Below are 10,680 nucleotides of genomic sequence, written 5' to 3' on the forward strand. Positions count from 1 at the left end.
ATGTACTATGTTGGACATAAAAGTCAGTTCGGAACAAGTCTATAAAACCAAGGTGAACTACTGATAGTCAATGAAATTAGAGTTACTGACTTGTCAAGAAATCAGAGACTATCAGAGTTCTAGAACCTAATAGGACCTTAAGTCTGCATGTCGTTAAAAGTCTGTTTTAATGATATAAATAATTACCTAATATGTGCATATCTTTTAGGGATTTGGTTTTACAAAATAAAGATGTTTATTTTCTAATAAATCCCTTTGAGAAAAAGATAAGTTATTTTGAAAAGTATTTTCAACAAAAATAAGTTTTGAATAAAATCTAATTTTATGATAAGTATATCTTTAGAAAAAGATAAGCTAGTATATTTGGAAAATATGAGTTTGAAATAAAATATGATTTTATGGTAAATATATCTTATTATTATTGAAAGAATATATTCTTAACAAAAAGATATATTTTTGGAAAACTTAATTTTTGAAAATATCTTTTAAAATCTTTTAAACATATCTTTTGATAAATTTAACTTTTACGAAAAGAATGATTTTGGTGTACTATAAATATGCTCATATGTATTCAATCAAAGTTGAGGTTGACGAAGTGCAGTGGTCGTGCTTAATGGTTTAATCCTTCACCACGAAGCTAAGTCAAACCTCCAGGTCAAAGTTCTAGTCAGGGTTCGGTTTGATTTCGTCCAGTTAGTTCTAGACAGATCTTAAGTGTCCAGCATGTTAGTTTTATCACTTTATTCATTGATATGTATTTAGAGCTATTCTTTGAGATCTTGTTATTGGAAAAAGGGTTTTAAGTGTTTTATGTATTGGGGTGTGAGAGTTCATGAGGAGTCTCGTTATCATAATTGTATGAGTGCAAAGTGTGAGCTTCTAGAGTGAAGCCGAGTGAACTTCAAATGAGAGGCCGGGTGAATAACTCTATGAGTGTTGTGTAAATCTAAGTCCGGGACTTAGATTGGGTAGGATAGGGTCCTATCGTGTAGCAAGTTCAGTCAGGAACTTGTGAGAAAGGTCTGATTGTAATAGGCTGTAACTAGGAGTGTTTGGCCTATTATAGTGGATTGGTTTGGCTTGAATCCCTTGGAGGGTCGAGGTTTTACTTCCAATTAGGCCCTAGGTGGTTTCCTCGTAAAATCCGCTTTGCATTGTCTAACTTCCTAACAACAATCAGTTTTATATTCCGCAAAAAGTAGGCACTAGGAACATACTAGAATTCACCCCCTCCCCCTCTTGTAGTATATCATCCAAGATAATAGAGGCATTTGATCGTAAGGGATGGAGCATGGAGGAGGAAGAGTTTTACGAATGACTATACAAAATAATCACTTTTGATCATGTAGCCGATCTCACTTTAGGGAGTAAGGCTTTGTTTGATTGATTTATATTTTATATTTATCGTTTCCAAATTTTAAAAAATAATACATATTATTTATATCATGAGAATGTAGCAAATATTCATAAAACATTACATAAAAAAGATTTCAAATATCACATTCCAAATTTATTCTTCAATTTACATTTCATTTTTTTTAACATTATCCAAGTAAACAAACAAATGTTAAATAATATATACATATGTATAAAGAGAAGGTATTGGGTGAGACTTGTCTCACCAATTGCTTTGTGTGCCAAACCTTAAATAAGGAAAGCCCAACTTTAAAAATGTTAAACCAATCATAATGAAATCATCCAAATAGTTACAAATATCATACAGATAATTGACCATGTCATTCAACTAATTACTCATACATATCATCTAGCTTAGGCAATTATAAATATCATCATAATATCATTCAACCTAGAAAAACTAATGATATCATAGCTAATTATTATCATCCAGCCTAAACACTAAAAGATATTATCCAAACAATGAATGATACCATCCATCCTAGAAATTAAAGAAATTATCCAAGTAGTTATTGATATCATCTAAACTATAAACCATGTCATCTAGCCAATTAATTATATAATCCATCCTAGAGACTAAAAGATATCATCCAAACCATGAATGATATCATCTAGCCCATAGTATCTATCCTATACACAAAAAGTTATTATCCAAACAATTAATCATATCATTCAAATTATGAATGATACAATCTAACCACTTAATCAAATCATCCAACCTAGGCTCTAAAAGATATCCAAATAAAGAATGTTATCATCTAACAAATTATTCATATCATCCAACCTAAACACTAAAAGATATCATCCATACAATTTATCATATTATCTAAACAATAAATGATATCATCTAGGCGATTAATCATATCATACAAACAATAAATGATATCATCTAACCTAGAACATATAATAATGATGATGATTATGAAAGGGTGAATATTTATGCTTATGCCCGCATTGCTGAGTTGAATAATTTGAAATGCCCCAAACTATTTCACTTATGTGTGGAATATAATGATTGGCCCATCATGATAAACTCTAATATCTCAAAAAATATGGATCACATTATGTTGTCAACTCATTAGGCCTCATCTCCTTCTTATTTGGAATTTTGATGAGAGCTTGCTTGATGTTGCCTTCATTTGTGGCTCCATCACTTGCATTGTTGATATGTGTCAAACTTCCGCTGCGACTTCTAGGGATAATAATTTCATATCGCTGATTTGACAGACGACACTAATCCTGTAGCTTGGCTCGATCGTTATCGCTTCTTGTTTTTTGTTCTTCCCTTTCTCCATGGATGACATCATTCACAACTTGTCAATCTCTTCCTTGTGCTTGAACTCCCACCATTTTTGTGAGCCTCATTAAAGTATGCAGTTGAGTAAATTTTTGTTTACAGAGGAAGTGTCGCCTAGAACCCTCCATTTCAGAAGGTTAGGAATATTCTAGATAATCCTTGTAAGTAGGGAGGAGCACTATAAATAGGCGCCAATGCCTCATTTGTACATTCAAGTTGAGAGCAATACAAAAAGCATTCCCAAAAGCACTTGTGTTCTCTTGCAACTCAATCCTTTCCTTCAAATACTTAGAGAGTGTGAGGAAAACTAAGGCATGAGGGTGACAAGTGAGTGATCGGGCATACTAGCAAGGGTTATAGCTTGTGTGTTCAAGACACTTAGTCGTAAGTTCGGACTAAGGCACTAAGGGTGAGTGCTTAGTTCAACCAAGGGGACTTATTAGCACCAAGAATACGTGCTAGCAAACATATTACGTGGGCACAAGGAGAAGTGCCAAGGGAGAAAGTCTGACTCGTCTTACGACGGCCGTAAGCGGGTGGCGCACGGTGCGTGACTAGGGCAAAGTAGTTGGCACGTGACAGTGGTAGAAGTTTGGGAAAGGGACGATGTGGATTTCTACGCATTGTCTCCCCTACTTTTTCTGTTGTATCCTTCAAAGTTATCAGACAATACTTAAGAGTCACTCCTTACATTCTTTGGAGAGCTTGGATCTGATCCATTCAAAGCGTGTCTACGTCCCACTTGTCTATTTCTTTCTTGACCATGTAGTCCATCAATCTTTCAGCTTCAATAATGACGACAACAAGGGTACCAACCTTTTGTCTCAAAATCTCACACTGTGCTCATTCCTTCAACCCGTTGAAAAAGTTGAACGCTAAACCTTTCTTAATCGTGTCTGTAATGTCTAATATTATCACCAAGTATTCCTTCACATAGTCATGAAGAGAGCCCTTTTGTCATGTCTCTTGTAACTTTATTCTAGCAACAAAATTTTTGTTCAGGGGTAGAATTGTTTTTTAAGTTCCTTCTTGAACTCCACCCATACATCTATCTTTAATCGTCTTGCTTTGATTTCAGCGTGCTTTGTGCGCCACCAAAATTTGGTTTCATTAGACCAGCGTGTGATTACAATATCCACTTTTTTTGTCGTCATTTAATAAACATATTTGAAACTACTGCTCCAAAGAGGAATTTCCAATTTCTTTAGCATTCGTAATGCCACTATAGTCGTGGGGTGTTAAAGGTTTGATCTTTGCTGCACCAACACCATTATTGTCTCTACCCACAATGTGCATTAAGGTTCCACATTATTCAAGTACTTCTTCAACTTTTCCTTGAGCAAAGTTTAGTTGCTTGTGAAGCACATAATTATTGTCCAACAATTTCACAATTTAATTGCTCGGCCTACTAGGTCAAATTGATCTTGAGAAAGGACCGTTGATCCGCCTTGTCTTTGAACAATGCAAGTCACTCTTCTAGATTTTCCATCTTGGTGTAGCCTTCTAGGTGCTTGCATTAGAATCTATTGTCGAGGTTTGAACAACGGCTCTGATACCAACTGTCATATATGGTACAAGTAGTATTTTAGCTCTGAACCGTATAGCGCGCTCTTGCTTTTTAGTTGCAAGGACGTTTGCCTTATGCGCAAACAAGGCTTGTGAGCACAAAGTAACACAAAGAGGCATCAATGTCTCAAAGTGAGCTCACGTCTATTGGCGACGGAATGTGGGTGATTGGAGTTGCTTGCTCACAAAGCGCTCTCTGACTCACAAGTTATTATAAGTTATAACATCAAATGAGTTGGGAGGAGGTTATTATGGCAATCAGACACAATATTTATAAAGGTCGGCCAACAACACAAGCATAAAAGCAAATTAAAGCAACACCAGGTAGAATGTCTTTGAATTTCATTCAAACACTTGCCTTTAAAGAACTTTAATTTGAAAGTACATAGAATCTCTAATGAACACTAAATTGATAGCAACACAATAATTGTATCTAAAGCCTAGAAAACTTAAAAATAAGTCTAGAAAAGCAATAGAGGCAATTAAAACATAATAACTGAGTTGGATTCTAACACATAGCTAGCACCTCATGTTCACTTCATTTCCTTAACCATTCTAATAGTTCATTTCACAATTCTCCAGGCCAACACACTATATGTGGTTATATTATATTAGCTTGGAAAATTTTGATTGTAACCAAACCTGTCAAATGTGTCAATCTTGTTAGTTTCTAAATTCGAAAATTTCATGTGTAATCATGGCCAGACTACTGAGCTTAAACATGATAATCAATGAAAATATGAAATTGTTGTAGAAAAAAGCTGTTTTCTGATGAATTTTGCTATCCCGCAAGATGAAAGAATAATCCATTTCTGATAAATCATGTACTCTGATTCATAAAAGGATATCAGCAGTAGTGTCTTTTTTTAAATTTTTTTTTTTTTAAAATTTTTTGGGGGTGCTATAACATACCATTATGATCTACATCAATTAATGGTGTACCCAATGAGGCAGGAACTTACAACATTATATATGAAAATTTATAGATTTACAAAGAAATTGATCGATGGTTCATTGATCAATAAATCTACATCATCGAATGCGAATATTGAGAAATATTTCCAGGAATGCTGTTAGAAACTCAATTTGTATGTGGTATAGCATATTACAAAAAATAAACACTATGGTATTTGACAAGAAAAGCTTAACTCAATCCTTCTGTTGAATAAGTATCCGCAACGCAAAGGTGTATGTTGTTGGCCTTAGTCATCATCTTTAAATTCCCTGATTATCAAGAAAAAAAAACAGCAGATTGTTCACATTTAATTCCAATAGACTATCTTGAAGCAGGGAATGCTGTGTGAAATATTGGTAGTGATATATGCATGATAATATAGTGATCCAATTCATGCTTATAATAAAAACTGAAATACAGTGCCTCCGTAATTTAAGATTAAATTTCAGTAGCACTTTTAGTTTCAATTGCTGCTAAAACTTAATTTTCATTTGAACAGAACTTTATAAACTAATAGAAACTAATTAGTTGTCATTTGTATTTGGTCGCCTTTATTTGAAATTATTAAAATTTATCGTAATTTATCGTATTTTATCACAAACTAATATGTTATAGGAGCCTCGTTTGTCTCTTTTATTCAAGAGGAAAGATGTAGAGCACATACCTTCGATCAAGATACCTAGGTTGAATACCTGAGCCTTGACATGTAGTGCATGTTAAAGAACCAAGGCCATCACAGTTGATACATTTAGACACTTCCTTCTCATCCCCACCAAGTTCTACCGTCACATTGCCTGTTCCCATACAGAACCTACATTTCTCTAAGGAATGAAAAAAAAAATCCTTAGGTTGAACAAGCTACATACTTCATGTGTGATATGGTTTCGAATGTGAAAATTGTTGCAATGATATGTAAAAGCACATGGTTTAATCCACACACCTTGTGCCTTATGCTAGAAGTTGATTAAGAGATGTAGTCAATGCATTAAACAACTTAAACTGTTGGATATTGAAAGACAAGAATTTCTAAGAATTTGGAACACGTGAATGGCTTTCTTGAGCGATATGGCTTTAATAACTTTATTTTCATCAGCATATATCCTTCTTACACATTTACTTAGCATCTTGGAAAATCAATTTTGTAACCCACTCCCTATGTTTGTCTGGGATAAAGATCGTATTGTCCCAATTCTCCATAATTAAGGTTTATGCCATGTTTTCACAACAATTGTATGATGTATAACAGTAGTCTGCATTCTATCTTCTTTACATCCTTCTACATAAAAGTGGGTATGCTTAAAAATCTAAGCATATTTTATTTGTATTTTCGAAATCATGACTACTTCTTGTGGAAGAGGTACATGTTAACATTATAACCTATACAACAAACAGAAAGCGAGGATTTTATGATGAAGAAGATTGCTTAATACTCCATGAACATGATAGAACCAAAATTTCACTGGTGAATATATATGATCTCAAAAGGCACAAGATAGCTGGAATTCCAATGTAAATGGATAATAAGTTTTCAAAAGAATAATATTAACTTACTGCCAACATATATTTCATGATTTTCTTACTAATTAGAAAACTTTAAGAGCATGGCAGGACAAGCCATGTAGAATGCACCATGCCAAAAGTTGCTTGGCTAATCTCTGAAAGATTTGTAACTAGTAACCGTAAATCATGAAGCTCATTCATCATGCAAATGAGATTGTGCGACTTTTATTCACATTCATTCATCATGAAGTTAGCTAGGAAAATATTCAGGCCAAAGTGTACTGTCCATAGTAGACTAGTCTTAATACCACACAGGCACAAACAATTCTTGATCAACACATTAGCTATATTATCACTAAACAATACTTCGTATAGACCACTAATAATTGTATAATAGAGCACTAATAATTGTGTGCAACTGTGAACCTTATTGTACGAATGTTACAACATCTTATATTTATGCAAGGCTGTATGAAATGGCAGAAGTACAACGAGCCATAAGGTGTCATACACTAGTACTAGTTATTCGACGACAAAATTTGAGATGGACATGGAGCATGTTTTGTTAGACTTTTCCTCCAGTGTAATAGGCAGTAATATGAAATGACTTGTCAATAACAGAGTACTATTATAATGGAGCAAGTATAAAATAAGGGCCATATCCATTATGTGCAGCATATCTAAAAATGATATAGATGGGTGCAGAGACTTACGAGCTCCAGAGCCAGTGCATGGAAAGCAAGGTTGTGTATTCTCTCGCTTTGCCTACAAGAAGAGAGAACATTCAATCTCAAATAACCTCTATAGTGCCAAATAAAACATGCCACATTTCTATTTTGTGCATCCAAAGATGAAGAAAATTAATTAAATGAGATCATGTTAATAATCACAAATCACAGTAAATTAGTAGAACCTCATGTTGTTATCCTAAGAGCATCAGTACCCATGACTTTGTTTTATGCCATGACATCAACTTAGGAAAAAATTTCATATCATGGCATCTCAGCATGGTATAATTTTATCTCATGGGATATAATTTATCATTACTCGATTGTTTTTTTATTGTTCATGAATTTGGGTGATGTTTAATGCAAATAAATTCGTCATGATATAGATTATATGGACAAGTGAGAAAGTGGTAGAAAAAGGATGGATGAGATATTTTCGTCTCATAAGTAATCATGCTCATATAAATTCCCAAATTAACATTTATGTTGTATTCGGATGTATTAGTTAAAGTCTTAGTCCTTAGGGGTGATATTCAAGACCTTGGATCGAATCCCATTTACATCACTATCTTAGCTTGGACATAATTTTTTTTTTCCTAGAATGCTAAAAGTGCAATAAAATTGGAAGTTTTAGCAAGAATTTATATAATTTGAATTTATGAGCAAAAATTGTTATAATTTGAATTTACAAACATAAATTAAAATAAACAATGGAAGTCCAAATATACACAAATTAAAAAGATTAATGACGGCAAATAATACGAAGTTTCACAGGCATGTGCTAGATAATACAACCTCGAGAATGAGACAAGCGACAACCTGGAAGGTAAGTCGATTTATTAACAATAATGTGTGTAGCACTGTAGCTGGAATGCTAGTAAGTTAAGAGAAGCACTTACTTTTGAAGATGCAAATGAGATAGGCTCGATAGAGCTCCAAATCCAGGGAGGAGTGGACTCCATCATTTGGAATCATACTAAATCAGGAGAATTCTCCACAAAATCAGGATATGCCTACCTCATGGATTCTACTATTACTAATGGTAGAATTTCTAAAGAGGAAGGGGAATTCCTAAAATTCCTGTGGAAGCAAAAGCTCCTCCCAAAATGGAAGATTTTCATTTGGAATTTTTTTTATAATGGTTTAGCGGTTAAGGACTTTCTTGGTAAAAGAGGGATAAATATTGGGTTTAATTGTGACTTATGTGAGGGTGGGGAAAAAGATCTTAACCATCTCTTATGTTTCTGCTTTACAGCTATGAGAGTTTGGCAAGGAGGCACCTTGGGGATTCGATCTAATGAGAACAGTGAGTTTGCATTCAAAAATGGATTCATAACTTTATCCGGCTCTTCTATAGCCAGGATGGGCGTGATGGAGAACAGGTGCCACTCTTCATTTCAACAATGTGGCCAATTTGGATACCAAGAAATGACGTCTTCAAAGGAAGAAATAATACTTGTGACCAGATTATAGCTTTGATTAACCCTCTGCTACAAGAACATCAAACCTATATCAATTCTGATACCCAACACTCTCCTGGGTTTATGATTGCAAGCCTCGAGAGAGTAAGGAAAGACTAAAAATCCAAATTGATGGGACCTGGGAAAAGAAACCAAAGAGAATGGGGTTTGGCTGGCACCTAGAGACTACAGCAGAATAAGGTGCAGGGCTGCAATTACGGGACGGCAAATTCAGCCTTACAAGCAGAGGCAAGAGCATGCTTAGAAGCTATCTGAGTATGTGTAAGATTGGAAATACAGAACGTGGTCATCCTAACAGATGCTATTAAGTACTATGTTACTCGGACTCTTCATTTTTTCATCTCACATACCTGTGTCGGACCCTCGACAGACATGGTTATGACACCCACACACTTCACTTTTAGTTCAAAATCAAGGAATTTTTTCACAAAATAGCCGAGTAGGACGGTTGGACATGACAATGTACTCATGTCGGACATGGGTACCCGAGTCCAAGTAACAACCTAATAACTTAGGTATGCTCTTTCAAGACAGAAACAACAAAGACAAAAAGCTTGCTCTTGACCAGAGCAGAAATCAGAAACTTGGCTAAAGAGTTGAACTGGTGCATAATCCACAAAGTCCCAAGAACGAGAGTTGAACAAGCAGCCACTTCTATGATTGCTTATAAATAATAGTACTAATAATATTATCATTATCCAAAAATAAAAACCCATAAAAGAAAAATAAAAAAAATAAAAAATAAATAAAATAAAAAGAAGAAGAAACTTACAGCATTGTCAATTTGTGTTTCATAAAAGACAGGAATACCAATCCCAATACCAACACTCACAACTCCCACTGAAATTGCAATTATCTGCAAAATTTAATGCTATCATTATAAAACAAACACAAGTAACAATAGTAAAACAGATGATTGATTAATTTATTACATACTGTATTTTGATCAAGATCGGCAGCTCGAATGCATGGATATGAAGTGCGAGAGCATCGATTTTTGGGTGAATTAAAGGTTAACAAAGAAGAAGAATTAAAAGAAGATAATTTGTGAGATGAACAGATAAAAGGAGATTGAAGCACAGGAATTGAAGTTGCTGTAGCAGTTACCATTTCTTCACCAATTTTGCAGCTTAGTTTGGTTCTTCGTTCTTAGCCATAGGCCAAAGATGAGGGAATAGATCGAAATTACTACATTTTGTGGGGGTTTTTTCTTTTTTTTTTTTGGTGGTGGTAGTTCATTGTAACCATCACAGGTGGGGTCAATACTAGATTGCCTACTATAGTACTTTTTTGGACGTTTTTCCAAAGTGAGCCAATTTTGGCAAATATTAACCAAAATGGTTGCGTGGCAAAAGTATTTACCAAACTAAGCTTTCAGGCTAAAACGCTGTCTCGGTCCGCGTTTTATGCCTGGGTTTTTTTTAAAATAAAATCAACCTAAAAACGTTGTTTGGGACAGCATCTTTGTTGTTGACCTTTTTTTAAAAAAAATTTTGTAATTGTCTTTTATTTATAAAAATGTTTTTAAAAAACAAAAACAGTTATACCAAAGACGCTGTCCCAGACAGCGTTTAACTCTGGAACTATAAACGCTGTCTCAGACAGCGTTTAAGGTTATTAATGAAACGTTGTCTGAGACAGCGTTTCTGTCGTTTTTTTTTTCCTGCAACAGCGTATTTCATCCTTTCATTTCCTCCTCCTTCATTCTCAAACCCCTTCTTTCCCAAACTCTAACTT

The 10,680-nt window shown here is 34.4% G+C and overlaps 1 protein-coding gene across 1 annotated transcript; it reads right to left on the bottom strand.

Moving 5' to 3' along the window:
* Positions 1 to 5,225: 5,225 nt before the first annotated feature.
* Positions 5,226 to 10,230, bottom strand: LOC110700052 (protein SPA, chloroplastic-like). The gene is made up of 5 exons (XM_021877548.1): positions 9,880 to 10,230; positions 9,716 to 9,799; positions 7,448 to 7,499; positions 5,899 to 6,055; positions 5,226 to 5,503 (listed from the first exon to the last, which is right to left on the bottom strand). The coding sequence occupies exons 1-5, from the start codon at positions 10,051 to 10,053 to the stop codon at positions 5,482 to 5,484; spliced, it is 489 nt and encodes a 162-aa protein (XP_021733240.1). The 5' UTR covers positions 10,054 to 10,230; the 3' UTR covers positions 5,226 to 5,481.
* Positions 10,231 to 10,680: the final 450 nt, after the last annotated feature.

This window comes from Chenopodium quinoa, unplaced genomic scaffold, assembly GCF_001683475.1.
Source record: "Chenopodium quinoa cultivar QQ74 unplaced genomic scaffold, ASM168347v1, whole genome shotgun sequence".
NCBI classification, from domain to species: Eukaryota; Viridiplantae; Streptophyta; class Magnoliopsida; order Caryophyllales; family Amaranthaceae; genus Chenopodium; species Chenopodium quinoa.

Bases quoted from the DNA above. Each gene is read 5' to 3' on its own strand.
- LOC110700052 (XM_021877548.1), bottom strand. From the start codon at position 10,053: ATGGTAACTGCTACAGCAACTTCAATTCCTGTGCTTCAATCTCCTTTT. The intron at 6,056-7,447 runs GTAAGTCTCTGC...TTCATTCCTTAG, and splicing joins ATGCACTGGCTCTGGAGCTC to AGAAATGTAGGTTCTGTATG. The intron at 5,504-5,898 runs GTATGTGCTCTA...CTTGATAATCAG, and splicing joins CCTAGGTATCTTGATCGAAG to GGAATTTAAAGATGATGACT.